Below are 16,658 nucleotides of genomic sequence, written 5' to 3' on the forward strand. Positions count from 1 at the left end.
TCATTTCTTCACCCTCGTGTTCACACATTTATTATTTCAAATTTCCCCCTTAGATTCATCCCAAGTTTATTGTACACATTGTTTGAAACTGCAATACAGGTCATCATCATGTCATTGCACGCAAGGTATCTTATTATTAGAGAAGCATTGGAACAGCAACAAAATCTCTGTTGACCAATGATGAAAGAACAAAAAATATAAAACAATATATACCATTTTTTGCTGCTTAGCAAATATGATTCAAACACCATAGCTGATCACTGCTGTAAATATACTGCACCATAAATAAATGTAAAGTCGTTGTACAAAAAAACTTAGACATTTTTCATACAAACAGGATACATTTGGAAGAATTACACAAAGATTTTCCTTATATTTTCCTTTAAAAAAAGATTGTGTTTATATTCTCAAATATCCAAGTACTAATGAAATGCAGATTAATACAGAAAAGCAGGGGAATTACTATGGGCTCTGATATATTTGACAAGTGCTGTTGGGGAAAGGAATATAATTCAAATTGAGAGAGTGTATGTTTCATTTGAAATCACTTATTTTTCATCTGAAATCTTTAAAACCAAAACGAGAGCAATCTAACGGAACTAGAGGGAATCAAAATGTATTGAACAGATCATTGTTTTGTACTTTTCTTAGTTTAAAGGACTTAAAACACATTTTTGTAAAATTGCTAATTTCCATGAAGAATGATTACCAACCAAACTATATATCATATATGGTTGGAGAATTTAATGCACCAAAACTTTTTTGTTGTTAATGAAAATGAAACTTGAAAGTAGCAAATAACTGAAAAAGAGGTAGTTAGGGCCTCTCAATCCCAATTTATTGAAAACCATCTTTTCCTTCTCATTCATAAGAACAGGAAATACATGATTTTGTATTTAGATTAACGTGATCCCAATGTCTGGTAAGTGAAAAACATTTAAACAAAAACCTGAATAAAATATATCTGAATTTACTTTGAGATTCTCTGACACTCAGTGACGAGACTTTAACCTTCAACAAAATCCTGCTTTTCTTTTCACCACCACAGACAATATTTAGGATTTCCCTACAAGTATCAGGTTTTTTTCTGAGACTGATTGAGATCTCTTTTGTAATAGTAATATAAAAGCAGAACCAACAACCTCTTTCACATGACTAAAAATGCTTATTAGAATTATTGTTCTCTACACACTTCTTCAGAAAACAAAATATAGAATGTTATACCAATCCTACGGCAGATATTTTGGGATAATACAAGATAAATGGAAAATTTAGAACTATGATAGTATCCAGCTCTGATGGGTAACTACATCTTTTATTTATCATATTTCATGACTGCTGTAAGAAGAAGAAGAAAGAAAAGAATGAGGTGTCTATCTCACCAAGTGAATTAAAAATCAATCACAAGAGTATGTTCATGTTTGGTTTAGTTTTTAAAGGTTGCTTTGTTTTTTAAAGTTAATGAAGGCTCACTATGGTAGAAACAGTGTTATTAAGGAGTTCTGTCTTTCAGAAAACACTCAAACTGTTCTGCCAGACATTTGGGATTGAAAAAAGTAGGACATTTCCTTTCTCTCAACTCTTTTGTTCACCATTGCTGCCTGTGTACAGAGTCTTAATTCTATGAGCCTTTCATATTTCCATTAATACAAGATACCCTTATTTAACCACTACAAACCCATTGAATGAATGTTAAGCCCAGTCCCAGAATCACACCTGAGATATTACACTAAATCAGACATTTGCCTACGCAATATACTTATTGTTCTGAAAAAGTTTCCACACATACAATTGTACAGATGTTGACTTCTATTCAACCTGGAATCTGGTGTGGCAAGATATGACCTCATGTGAAAAGCAAACAATGTATGATTAGGTAAATATCTCCTTAGTACAAATAAGAAAACTATATATTTGAATTTCTGCTTTGATGCTCTCAGATAGAGGGCTTAGTGTTGCTGGTATCATGGTTGCATGAAAAAAGCTCAAATATCTTACCACTTAAATAGCTACCTCTGTACCTCTTATGCATAGGAAGCAGAAATGATATGTGAAACAATATTCCATCAACTTCTATATAAAGAGGTGTAAATCTCCAGTGGAAAGAAGGCATTTAAGAAAGGCCACATACTTAATACTAATAATCTTATGCTGCTGCTGTTGCTTACGATATAATGTTCTTACAAGATTGAAAACAGATAACATTAAGCTAAGTTTTTTTCTCTTTTTATCATTATTAATAGATTCTGGTTTAATAACCTGGCTCATTGTGATGAACAGTAATTAAATATGCATTTATGATAAAGAAGAAAAAGCATAGATGAAAATTTCTAAAATCTAAATGATGGGAAACAAAAACTTAGCTAGATTGTCCTTCTTTGGCATCTTCCCATCAGAGCAGGGGCCAAAATTCTGAAGGGCAGCAAATTTGGCAAAGTAGACTTGAATAAGATAAGGTTAAAAGCCAACTGTTATGGAAGAGGCTGGAACTGTTGGGAAATATCCAACACTGGAAGAGCCTGGCTTTATTTTTTGCAGGCTAAAGAACAGAAAAACACCTCTACCCCCATCTCCAGAATTTCACAGATCATTACTTTAAAATGGCATCGGCAACAAATTACCAAGATGTTCTAATGATTGAGCCTCCATAGATGAATAGAAGACAACTATTGTTTTGCACACTATCATTCATTTACATACAGGAACTTTTTAATACACTATACCCCTGCTGTTCTCAAAAACAAGGAAAACTGTCCAAATCTTTAATATTTTGAATTAATTTTGAAACTGTAACCAACACTAGAGCAACTTATATTTTCTTTATAGGACATTTATCTGAACCACTGAAATGTTAAAGGACTTCATTCTAAAATTCCTCTTTTTACCCTGGAGAATTATAGGGGACCTTGATAGATAAATCAAGTCCCTTAGACTATACCAAAAGAACTCAGAAATGAATTATTCTCTTACGTCTTAAAAGATCCTACGTTTCCTTTTCTGACCTGTTACATGCTTGGGCTTTAGTAATTAAACCAGTTCTGCTTGGATAATGAGACTTGCTAAACTGGGTTGCTTTTATCCTCAGAATCTATTTTACTGTCATATTTGCAGTTGCAAAGATCTTCTCACCTGATAAAGAAGAGTTGTGACTGACTTAATTGTTTCTCTTTCATCATTCTTGCCCAATCTTGTCTCTTTAAAGTGTACCTTTTCCTATACATATCTGTTATGGAAAGTGCCTGACTTAATTTCTCTTGACTGTGTGTAGTTTCTCTTGACTGTGTGTTATGGAAAGTGCCTGACTTAATTTCTTTTGACTGTGTGGATTTATCTCCTGGATGAAGAAAGTAAGAGATCTATTATGAAGAAAAGTACTTATGTGTTTTAAAATTATCTCTCCCCTTCATTCTATAAGCTTTTTCATTTTTAAAATCAGCTATGGGAAATCAATATGTCATTGGAACCATACATATTAAAGGAAGACAAGCTGTTGTTTGAATCAAAGATTTTGTTGTATGTATTCCTAACAGCATTTCCTTTCGATTATAAATATGGATCTGTAATTTTGAATTATCATAGATTCCCATTTTCAGGAATACAGACATATAACCATCTCATTCTTCTACTAAAAGCATTCCAAAGAGAAAAAGATGCTCAGCTCAAAATATGAACCCCATTTCCAATCAATCTTTGAAGAAGATGTGGCCTGCTAACTTCACTAAGGGCTGAGGCCATTACAATGTGTATCACATATAGACAATGACTGTCTGTAATTCTAACAGTAAGAAACAAATATTAGCTCAGATGTATTCATGTCAAGAAAGAGACTGAAAAGAAAGCATTACTTTGTTTCCCTTTCTCCGTAGCACTGTCAGTCAATGCAAAAATTGAGTTTGTTTGTTAATATGCCACTGTAAACTAATTCCAAATTTGGCTTAGCAAAGTAAATCTAGAAAGTGAGATAACACAGTATAGCAGAAACCTGTTAATTTCAAGTAAACAATTATATGCTATTGTAAAATGATAGAATGCCTTTTCTGTATCACTTGTAGGGGAGAAACTCATTATTTCAAAATGTTTAAGCACTTATATCACAAAACCAAGTTATCAAGGAAAACTGCTGTTATTTCAGTATGCACCAAGTGGAAGACTGGCAACATTTTGAAATGTGGGCTTCTTTCGTTGGAATCTCAAAAACAATGACCATTTAAAGACTGCAGATTTTTGTGCTTGATCAGATGGATTATGGGTTGTCATGAAAATAAAGGAAACCCCAGGAGGAAAAAATACACTTTCTGCTTCTTCTCACCACAGTTTCAACACTATAGGTAAAGCCAGCCAGAAAGATATAGAAGAACATGCATTCAAATGAGTCTTCTAGGAAATGCATCTTTGTGTACTGGATCCATCCATGCCTGCTTTGTTGCGGAGACCTGTGTTTGCAGCTGTTTGGCTTCCAACAGCTGAAGTCCAACTTTTCTCACCAATGTCCAATGGAAAGACACAAATCTTCACACTGTATTTCCAAGGCTGAATATTTAACATGTTGTGGCCAAGGACTGATGGATGGGGGGCTGGAAGCAGCGCACATGCTCAACTGTTGAACTGTCTGTTTCCACCGATTTCATGTATTTGTTCAGGATGGCAAAAATCTCATTGTTCAGAATTTGGTACTTCCTGATCCTGTCAGCCATTTTCTTAAGTGGCTGGAGATTAACACAAAAACAGGGAATAAGGACACATGAACACCATCTCTACTATTTTTATAGCCATTCTTTTGTCAATAGAATCATCAAGACTACTGGATAAATATCTAGAATAGTTCTCTCCTGCCTCTAAATGGGAAAATAATGTTTCAAACTTTCTTATTTCTTAGGCATCATAAACATAATATTTCTTTACATGCTTCCACAAAGGAACTGGAAAATAACTCATTTGCCTCACATTTTTATTAAATTTATGCACAAGTCTATATTTGTTAAATTATTGACTTCATTAAGTCATTCTTTTCCTCTTTCTCCTTGCCTCACTACCAGTGAGACAAAAGTACACAACACCTTTGCTAATAAAAGCCAGCAGACCCCGAATTTATTATATGTATATACAAAGCACTCACAATAGACATCATCCTGTTCAGTTGGGATGAATTATTTACTGTTTCTTTATATAATTCTCCCACATAAAAATGCAAAATCCCCAAAATACAAGTTGTGCTAATCTGCCTTTTAGAATAAAAAAGGCAGTTTCAGAAGAAATTCCACAGCTTTGTGATAAAGCACATGCTTTACATGGAGAATGTCAAAGGTTCAGAAATTTGGATCTTCATGAGCAGAAAATCATCTCACTAAAATAAGATTCAGTGCAGTGCAAAAGTTCTGAAGTTTGACCCAAAAACCTTTTCAAGTTTCCACCTGGGATATGTAAAAAAACTGTTTAAACTCTGGGGAACCACCAATACTCAATGTATAGGGTGTACAGTCAGCTGGTAGAATAAAACCTATACAAGTCCATGTGTTCCATCTCAGACTTACCACGTTCTTTATGATTTCATCCTTCCCATCCTGTCTTTGCACTTTTAACAGATGATAGCAGAAGTCAAAAAGGTCAAAACGACGTTGTTGTCCCAGAAGAACTATGACTGAGCAACCAGCCCAGTTTAAGCCATCTCCAAAGCACTGTCTAGAATAAAAAGGAATAGCGAAGATGTTATTTAGAAATGATGGAAAGATTTGCAAATCTTCTTGCTTGATTCTATGAAGAAATCATACATTCTGAGAAGTTCATGTAACAAAAAGACAGCCATGTGGCCTTTGTTCAGAAATAGCCTCAACACACGGAATCCAGTCACTAGCAAAGTATCCCTATAGATTTACATGTCATCAAATCTCAGCTGTTTGCAGAAGGGATGTAGCCTTCAATGCAGGCCTACTCACTCAGCAGTGAATTCATTTGTTCCAACTGGAATGCAGTATACAAATTGCATGGCGCTCCAGAGCCGGTGAAATTCAACGCATTCATCAACATGCATGACGCCGTTTGTTGGGGGAGGCCCACGCCAGATGGGATCTTGGAGGTAGCTACGAATGCGGGTCAGGATAACTTCAAACATGGACAGCCCACAGCACAATCTCTCCTTGGTCAGCAGGTCTCCTTCACGGGCTATGGCTATTTGCTGATGAGGAAGAAAGCTTTATTATGAGATACCAATTTCTCCAGAATTTTCAGATTGATCTCCCAACCCAGCCCTCTAGTAAAGTTTGGAACCTGTTAAAATGTTTAGGAAAGGGCTTAGCTTGCTTAGATTTAATTAAAATCTAGTAAAGTTTTGCCTGAGAATAACTGAACTGCTTTGTTTAGTTTAAGGAAGTTGCTTTCTAATACACCTTTGTATATTTTATCCAAATATTTATTACTTTAGTGGTATTCTTTGAATGAAATGACATTTTGGAAAGAGCCAAAATTTGTTGCTCTATTGGGATTTTTTTTTAAAAAAAAAAAATATTTTCTGCACGTGACATTGGTCATGCAAACTAAATTCCTGACAGTGAAATATATGTCTGCAATAATGTTTTCTTACTGTAGTGAATATTTTACTTCAATGAAGTGTAATTTGCATAAGACCAAGTATTTTATATGTGCATTTAATAATTATGTTAACAGTATTTGCTTATTATACATTATTAATCCTGATCTGCATGCCTTTGTGGATTTGTATTTCCTGTTTAGGATGAGTTTACATATCTGAGTACATGCTTAAATTTAATATTGATAATCTGTAATGCAAAATTTATGAGAAACTTAAAGTGTGACAGATAATAAAGAGAACCTAGGAAAAAAACCACTGTTCTGGTAATTTTCCATTATGTATTTTAATTATGATCGCAAGAGAATAAACATTTTTGAGATAAGAAAAAATATTTTTCTCTATTTTGAAAATTGGAAAGTCAATTAAATATTTCTACTTCCATCCAATTTTTTAGAACTCAGAAGCGATGGTAAACATAGTCAGAAAATAATTTTTTACTATATCAATAATTCAATATTTTGGGTAATCTAAAAAGCATGAATCATTTGCATGCAGAAACAAATGAGGGCTATATATACTATTTCCTGGAGAACTGCATTTGTCAATTTTCTGCACTTTCATTGGAAAGAGAGCAACATGATGAAAATACAGATATGCAGTGTAGAAATGGGCAGCAGGATGACAGAATGAAATTGATTAGCACACAACTGTGAACAATTAAAGGTATTTCAGCCTCACACTGCTATGCCATTTCAGTCCTTTGATAATGCAGTAGCAACCACAAAAGAGCACAGCTGGATGGACTTTACCTATTCTATTTGCTTTACAAAAATGCTAAGGCACCTTCATTAGTACATATTGAGTTATTTCAATACTGTTTATCTTTTAGGTTCAAAAAAACTATGAAAGTAGGTCCCAAATGTGCTTTTTCAAGATGGTGGGGAATGGAAGGAGTTATACTCCTTGCAGATAGCTGGTAGTTTGCATTCTTTTATTTGGTTGTTAAGGTCACCTGTAGGTTTATCTGTGCCATCAGGGTCACCTGAGTGGTGCAAATGGGTGTGGAGCCTTCTTGGAACTGTTGAAAGGACTGTTGTAGATTGGAGATAAATGATGTCATATCCCTTCCCCTCTATTGAGGGTTGTTCGATTTTGACATAAATGGCCTCTTTAATTCCTCTTTCAAACCAGAGATCCTGTGTCCAAAATATGGACTTTGTTGTCTTCAAAAGAGTAGCCTGTGTGTTTTAAATGCAGAGTGACTGCTGAATCTAGTCCTGATCTGTTTTTTCTCCTATGTTGTGCCATGAGTTTATGAAGTTGTTTCATTTCCCCAATGTTCAGATCTGAACATGGCTCACCTTAACGACCCTCTAAAAGAATGCAAATGACCAACTGTCTGCAAGGATATAAATCCTTCCATTCCCCACCATCCAGTCAGAGCTGAAGAAGCTTCTTTAATGAGATGCTAAACATCGTCAAAGAAAAAACGCACCTCTGGGACAACCATGACCTGGATGACTGATAATCTCCATAGATATTAAGGTAGGTGTTACCCATTACTTCTAGTTGAAATATAAAGTGGACCATCTAGTATGCATATTGATAATAATGGACCAATCCATTTTTAAACCTAGGCACCGAAAGCTAAAAAATGATATAGAAAACTGTGACTATAGATGTACTTTACCAAGGAGTAAATATTTGCAAATCAGTTTATATTGGGAATCCCCAAAAATAATTCTCAGGCTATACATCTGCTACTTCTCTTGCATACTGAAGATTCTTACATTGAAATCTTACACTGATTTCCTCTCAGGTAATTTCCAACTCAACTCAGGGAGTTATAGGATTGGGAATCAAATATGGGCTTTGGGAATAGAGTTAAATATTTTTCACTATGCAACAGTTGCATTCTTACTGATTTATTCTAATCAGATTTTGAGGAAAAGATTTCTAAGTACGAGATTTCTTAACATACATAGACAGTATGTCTTTAAAATTAACAAAGCAGAATGTCCTTTAAATAGCAGCACATTAGTGGCAAGAACTTACTTTTTTTTTTAAATAAATGTCAGCTGGGGCAATTGGGAAAAAAAGTATTTCCTAGAGTAATCTGATGCTTAATGACTGGACTACTAAAATATACAGTTCTCTACATGGGTATGCTACTCTTCAAAAGACAACTGAGAAGCCACAGTAGGCCCAAAACACAGATCCCTACTGGCCAAAAGGCATAAGCAGTTAGTAGTACCACACCAATATTTTCGTCACTGCATTGATTATCAATAGCTTTCCAAGTCCAATTCAAAGTGCTAGAGATTACATATAAAACCCTACAAGACTCAGTCCTTATATGTCTTTTCTGAGTATACTGTACCTGTCCACTTTTATTCAGGTGGGAAGTTTAAAGTTTCTGCCTCATATAAAGATGGTGGCCCAAAGGTGATCTTCTCAGTTGTAGCTCCACATGAAGGACCCATTTGTCCCCCTTACATTTAAGAGGTCCCAAATCTGAAATCAACCAAAGTATGCTGTTCTGTTGTGCCCCTGGCTGCTAATAGTGGAGATAAGCCCTGTTCTTGATAGGATTATTGTTGCTGTTGATATTGTGGCTGCTGTTATTATTAACCTTTATGAAATATTTTACTTGGGCCGTGATTGCTCATACTGAGGTTGGTTTTATCATATTGCATTAAGTGCTATAAACTGTCTTAGAGTCTTCACAATGGGCACCACAGTATATAAATTGTACACAAAAATGAACTCATAACTCTTCAATGAGAAAAAGACTTAAAAGGGAATATAATATTTCAAGGCAAAGCAAGAAAATAAAGCTCTTCTCCTTTTGGGAATCTTATTTAAGAAGAGTTTCTTGAAGTTTCTAAATAGATTTGTCTAAGTTTTTATAGAGATGTTGATTTTTCTTCTTCAACATCTTCTTTGTACTACCCAAATTAAAATGGGTACACTGATAGTTAAGTATTTCCTTAAATGACATAAGTATTTCAGTCTCTTCTTTTCTGCTCCAAGTCTTCTCTAATAATTTTAATGCAGACTATCATCAACTAGTATCAATAACAACACAATGTTTCTCAATAGTTTCAAAGAGTGATTAAGTCTAAGTCCATATTTGTTTCATGTAGCAAACCTGACATTGGAGTTCTACTATTATTAACTAAAGTATAGATTTGCTTTTGATGGTGAGATGGATGGTGTATAAAATAAGTAAATAAATAAACAAATAAATAAATAAATAAATAAACAAATAGTGTCACAGGGATATTCTGAAGAGAAAAAAATAGAAAACTTTAGAGAAAACGCAAAGAGATGCAAATCAAATTATTGCATAGAAAATTTATGTATTCGATATTTGTGACCTTTCCTGAAATTAACAATACAATTAAGGAAAAATAGATATTTTATTATTTTCTTGAGACTAATGTGACCTATCCTTCAGAATGACATTGTTTCACATCTATTCCTCTGTTTTCCATAATAAACGTAAATATGCTGAGGTACACATGGTTCTCAATCATGTATGCAGTATGTTTGAATATTAAGGAATGCCTATCTGCTCTTCAGAGAAAGGGTACGATGTTGTACAACTCAAATGGAGAGATTAACCTAGGACCTGGGCTGTGAAAAACTCAGTGGAATCCCACAGAAATAGGGATAGTTTCCCCAGAGGCACTACCATCTATGTTACTCAGAAGCAAGCAATCCAAGAGCAAGAAGGCCCAAGGCTTTGCTATGTTAGGAGCAATCATCTGAGATCACTGAGAACATGTCTCGCTCTGTACCGGTTTATATTCAGTGTCTCAAAATGTTCTTACTATGTATACTATGATGGAAATAATTCAGGTTAATAGTGGTAAATGATTTGCGAGTACCTGATAGTATATTAAGATACTGTCTAGTGAATAGGTGTGTCTACGTGCACTTTCAAGTCAGTTTTTGATTTCTGTTGACTGCCTGGACAAATTCCTGCACTTTTAGTAACCTTGAGTTATTTGAAAAATGAGAAAGGTGTATTAGGAAATCAGCAAACATTAAATTGCAAGATTCAACCAACAGAATGTATAATTTGACTTAATTTTCCAAATAGGACAGCTGGTTCAGTTTGAATAATTGTATTAGAGGCATCCAAACAGATTTAACTTCAGCCATGAGCATTTGCATTTTTATAGCATTAATCAATCTGAACTGATTCAGTTGAATTCAAATCATCAGGAGCAATCTGTACATCCATGGGATGTATAAGACTGAACAAATTATATATTTTAAGGTGTAACGATTGTTAGCAGTTCATGCAGCTTCAGACTGACTATGAGGATTTTAAAAAGGTTCAAGGCTAAGCAAGCTAGCTTCCTTCATTCGGGACTGCTAGTGAAGTTTTTATTTTTTTAAAGAATAAATTCTATTTCCCACCATGTCACATCTAGGTTGGCTCTAAATTAAATGTTTCATTAAATGTTCTCGTGTGCCACACAGACTGCAGCTGATACAGGCTTACAAATATCTCACTGAAATCAGCAGGAGCAATGGATGTCATTCATTTTATCTGGACTGCTGTTGTAGGACAACTGATCATCTAAGACTTGGGTATATATGGATATTAGACAAAGAGCAAAGCATTACATACAGAGAAGGCCCCAAGCACAGAAACAACACCTTCAGGGCTGGCCTCCACCATCTGTGTAGGGACAGTAACTACCAGCATGGCATCTGGGGATTCTGTGAGTTACTGTCTTCACACATTTGGAGGGGGCTAGGTTGGAAAAGGCAAACACAGGTGAATATTTGTCACAAAATTCCTTATATTGCTTCATTTAGTCCTCCACAAGGATCAATTCAAAATGGGCCCAAGAAATGCATTTATTTTTAAATGTTACGATCCAGGACAAATGTTAGAATTCTGGGAGTCATAAGACAGACATGTAGCCTGAACTATACTGGTATTCTGTGTGAGAATCTCAGTCATTTTCAAAGTAATAATCTTTAGAGGGGAAAAAAAACCCAATATAGCTGATAGCTTCAAGGCCGAGCCCTCTATTAAAAAGAACCACAAGCAAAGAGCAGATGCGTAGCAAAAAAGAGCTTTGCCAAGCACAAAAGATTAAGTAACTCATGCAAGTGAGCCAAGCCACAAAATATAAAAGCGTGGAGAAAACCCAACATTTCTGGAATTGCAACCTGCCAAGACTGGCCATTATACTGTAAGTATGTATTCAAAAATGCAACATGTCTGTGTATGACTGTGTAATCTATGCTTGAAAGGGAGACAAGTAATCAAATGCCAAAATATGTGTTATCATCAGAAAGACAAGATTGATTGCAGGTTCTTGTGAAGGGTACACTAAGAAAGTGAATCAAGAAAACGTCTTGATATAGAACCACATCCCAAATGGCAGGATAGTGAGGAATGGAAGGATTTGTATTCCTTACAGATAGCTGCAGTATAAATCCTTCCATTCCCCCACCATCCTGTCAGAGCTGAAGAAGCTTCTTGAATGAGAAGTGAAACGTGTTCAAAAGAAAAAAACAAGAAACCCCAGATGCCTCCTGGGACAACCATGACCTGGATGACTGAGAATCTCTACAGATTCAGTGAAAAGGTTTTAAAAGAAGGATAATATCAGATACAGTAGCTTTCACTTGTCGACTTCTTGTTCAGTGATTATGAAAGCACTAAAAAAATATTTACGACCAGTTTTTGAACTTGCAGCTGTCCCAGCATTCCTATGTAAAGTAAAACACCAAGTGCCAATTGGTATTTTGGGCACTTGGCAATTGGCACACATTTATGACGGTTGTAGGGTCCCGCGGTGAAGTGATTTCCATTTACAACTTTCACAGCAGGTTTTTGACACCTAAAGTTAATGGGAAAATTGGCAGAAGTCGCAAGTTGTGATCATATACGACATTACACATAACCACCACACAGCATTAGCTTCAGAGCTGCAGCCAGAATTGATGTTGTAAAGCAGCGAGGTCATGTGGTGTTTTACTTTACAACCATACCACTTTGTGACGGAGTTGCTCGTCTCAATTGTGACCTGTAACTTAGGACTGCTGTATTGATTTTATCACTGGACACTTCAGTGTGTGAATATTGTTAGCTGTCTAGAATGAGTGGGTGGTTTATAAAATTTTGTAAATAAACAAATACATAATTTGATTGCCACAATTAATGTGCTGTCTGCAAACGGCATATTATAACAAAGTGTCAGTGAAGATATGGAAAACTTGACAGAGAAGTATTGTAATGGGTGGCCTGCTCTTATTCTTTCCCATGACAGAACCAATAATAATAATAATAATAAAATGGAGCCAGGGGCATAGGATACAGTAGGAGTCCATGACTACTTTGAAACGTCAGGGTCCCCTTACAGAGACAAGAGAATGCCTTGCCTGATGTTCACTTGAACAATAACAAAATAAAATAAAATAATTTATATTCAGGCCAATAATGACAAATTAATTGTCTCTGGCACATAGGGTGATTATGGGGACATGACTGCATAAGAATCATATTGAATTTCATCCATTTTGCTCAGTAATGTTTCAATCAATATTCTGGGATGTACAGTTGAAATTCAGGCAACAAAAATAGAAAGGCTTCCTGAGGTCCGGGACATTCGAAGGATGGGGGATGCGGGGAGGAAGAATCAGGGGTGGGTGATGTGTTGTGTTACCCATTCAATATGGGTTTCAATGTCATCCTTACCTGAGGAGTTCCCAGCCTCTCTATTAAGGGAACCAGGTGAAGTGGGGCATATTTGGCTTCGAGACGCTTCATGCGTACCTCCAAGCGTTCTCCTTCTGTTAAGCGAGCAGCAAACAGTGAAATGAGAAAGCAAAAAGAAAAGAAAAAAACCTAGCATTTCAGAGTCATCTCCCAACCATTATCCAACTCTGGGACAAGTATGACATAAAACTGTGGAAGTGAATTGAGAAGAAGGATCACTACTTACAACTGTGACACCAAATACACTTGTAAGAGGATCTTGTATTTAATGCAAACATCTTGCTTTGCTTACAGGGTGCCCTTTCTTGTGAATTGGCCAATAGGGTCCCTAGTCAAATGAAGGCAATGAATAGCTAACTACATCTAAGATTCTTTGAAAGCTGAAATTTCTGTAACTTCATTGCTACTACATAGCTAGGGAATAATGACTGATATCTGTGCATCTCTTCACACCTTACCTTTGATGTAGACCCTGGGCAAAATATTTTGGAAGGGAGCAGCATGCAGCAAATCACACACTTCTTCCTGGGACTGAGGCAGGGGGAGGAAGAAAAATAAAAGGTGTTAAAAACTACCTAAGTACTGACTGTTTAGCTGTCAACCAAAACGGGAAGTGCAGAGTGATCTATTTGCTTTCAAAAGGCTATTCAATTCTAGCTCAATATCGAGGAAAAACGGACACGTGTGTCAAAAGTAAGTTTACAATAAAGATAATCTTGGTTTTTTTTGTAAAATTCAGCGCTTCTGCTTTGTTATTTCTTCTTATTCAGCAGTAGGATTTCTTGACCCTTGCTGCTAAATGGTGTATTTTCCATAAGACTGTAATAAGGACTGCTGGTAATTAACCATATTCCTCCTCCTTTGGGTGATCTGAAGTTGTCAGGCACAGCCAAAGATTGTGAGGGACTGTGTTGATATATCTTGAATGATTACATTATTCCACATAGATGTATCCACATATAGGCTGCTAATAGATGTATATAATTGATTTGTCCTCTCACAATTGCTTTTTTAAAATCAGTCTAAAGAAGAATTCTCTGAATGATTTGTTTAAATACGAACTATAAAGGCACCCTGAAAATTTCATCCAGTTGCATTGACGAAGCATGGAGTATGTCTTGCACTAATAGAAAAAACTCCAGAATGTACCAGACTTTCAGGTTTTCTACCAGGCCATGACTTTAATTAGGACTGAATATCTGCACCTGGAACTGAGCGTCCCCATTACAAAAACTTAGTGTGTAAGCCACAGTGTATTATGTATGTGACAGATACTAGTTGCGTTTAAGCCAGTAAATTCAAGCAATAAGCTGGAGTCTAGGTTTATGAGAAAATGTGCTTACATTATATTGTAATCTCTTTTGACAAGGCTTTGCCTTGAAAAATAGTATGACAATATTATAAATTAAATTAATATACCGGGGTTGTTAACTTGCCTTTTAATGAGGAAAAAAAATGAAAATTTGGTGATTTTTTTTTTGGCTATGTTAATTGCAAGTGTGCATCAACAAAGACTCAACATTTGGTAAACTGAAAAAAAAAACAACCAAGATGGAAAATAGCAAGGGCATAGCTAAAAATAACTTTTTCACAGAGCCTTCTTTGGCCACTGATGGCAGTGGGACAATGATCAATCCAATAGATGTACAGTCCAAGTTTGGAGCTTGGAAAGGCTAATCTAACACCTGGACACAGAGTATTCAACTGCCCTTGGAATAGTGTTGCAAGTCATTTTGTTAGCAGCCTATGGGCCCTGTAAAGCTCCAGCCCCAGTAGTGTACTTCTAAAATTTAATAGCAAATCTCCAAATTATATGGGGTAGTGGTGGTGTTCACAAGTAACAATATATAAGTAAATATATATTTACTTATATATAAGTAAATATATATTTACAATGTATAAGCAAATATATATATATATTTGTGAACACGCACAGACACACACATACAAGTCTTAGTATCTGTTTATTGAGGAAAATGCCCAAAATATTTTTAAAAGGGTCTGAGAATTCTGTTACTGCCCACTTTGATATCCTCATAAAATGATTCCTTGGCATCACTCAACAGAGGTTGACTTCCTGAGTGTCTTCTTTTTTTTAATCAACTTCCATTTGGAATCGGTTGGTAGTAAGTAAGAGATCCAAACTACAGGAAGCAGAAGATGAACCAGACTGGGGGCCAAAGTTGACTCAGCACGAGATCTTCTACGTTGGGTATCTTATTTGTTGCTGTGTTTTTCACCTGAAAGCAGCATGAGAGCTGTATGACATTTGGTTCAAGACTGTGCTTACAGGAAAGGAAGACTTATTTGATACCTACATGTCAAGTGGGGGGAAAAAACAGGATGGCACAGAGGAACTCTGCTCATACAGACATAGGCCAGATTCAAATCTCCAGAATTCCTCTTACTTTCAAAAACATGGAAGATCTTGATTGGCCTTCAGGCTCTGGGTATACAGTGAATAATACAGCTGTTCTATCTATCTATGTTCAAATCTATGTTTCATGGACTTCAAAGAGGCTTGAGCTTTTTGCTGCAATACTTCCTGTGAATTTTAATTTGCTGCATGTTTCCTGGTATGGACCACTCTTTTTTAAAAAGAGACTCTGTGATGTCAGTTGCCTACTTTCCTGGGAATATAGCCCACTGATCTCAGGTCAAAGTTATTTCCAAGTAGCCATACTTAGAACTGAGCTGGAAGAGGCTGAGAGAGGAACCACAAATGAGAAGAAATTTGAAAACACATACAGAGATTGAGAGTTAATCTAAACTGCAGACACACAAAGAGGCAAGACCTCGGAAGCAGGAATGTTGGCAGAGACTTGAGTAATGATTGCAGCAAATTCTGCATGACTCTACATGGCGGTATAGCAACAAAGTAAGCCATGATAGCTGCATGCAAGGAGGCAAGACACTGCAAAAGGAGGTGGTTTTGATACACCCTTGTGTGAAGATGCATTTGGAACGTTGTGATCAATTCTCCAATTCCCAGCCACACTTTGGTATGGACCAAAACATGAGCACTGGTCCCTTATCCAAGCCTCAGTGATTTACAGAATGTAATTTTGTGTACATTTTTGTAGGGGAGTCTAAAGGAGTAGCTGCCTTTTGGTAATATCTTATGGTAAGTAATATATCCTATAATTAGATATCACTGTTTCCTATTTTATAAAAAAGGCCACATCAGAACTTGGAATGTTCAATTTCAATCTTTGGAAGGCCAACATAGAGGGGAAGTTTTAGCTGCTAGAGGTAGCATCCCAACCAATCTTTTTATGTGAGAAAAAAACTCTGCGCACTGTAGAAGTTTTGTATAATCAGGGCCTGTGCTCTCCTAGAGTCTTGGAACCATCACTCCAGTACAGTCACTTATACCCAGAT

General features: G+C 35.9%; 1 protein-coding gene across 3 annotated transcripts in view; it reads right to left on the minus strand.

Moving 5' to 3' along the window:
- The window catches only part of CYFIP2 (cytoplasmic FMR1 interacting protein 2), a 60,994-nt gene continuing 44,336 nt past the window's right edge, over positions 1-16,658 (minus strand). For 2 of the 3 annotated variants that reach the window (XM_087924228.1, XM_026696671.2), the window contains exons 27-31: positions 13,736-13,808; positions 13,257-13,351; positions 5,934-6,172; positions 5,532-5,679; positions 1-4,706 (exon numbers count right to left, since the gene is read on the minus strand). In XM_087924228.1, the coding sequence (XP_087780354.1) occupies positions 4,539-4,706; positions 5,532-5,679; positions 5,934-6,172; positions 13,257-13,351; positions 13,736-13,808 (723 nt within the window). In that variant the 3' untranslated portion in view covers positions 1-4,538. Of the gene's footprint in view, positions 4,707-5,531; positions 5,680-5,933; positions 6,173-13,256; positions 13,352-13,735; positions 13,809-15,230; positions 15,518-16,658 lie in introns of those variants that run through there. The other variant, XM_087924229.1, reaches the window with a different exon arrangement.

Source organism: Pseudonaja textilis, chromosome 2 (genome assembly GCF_049901715.1).
Source record: "Pseudonaja textilis isolate UNSWEBS1 chromosome 2, rPseTex1.2, whole genome shotgun sequence".
Classification (NCBI taxonomy): domain Eukaryota; kingdom Metazoa; phylum Chordata; class Lepidosauria; order Squamata; family Elapidae; genus Pseudonaja; species Pseudonaja textilis.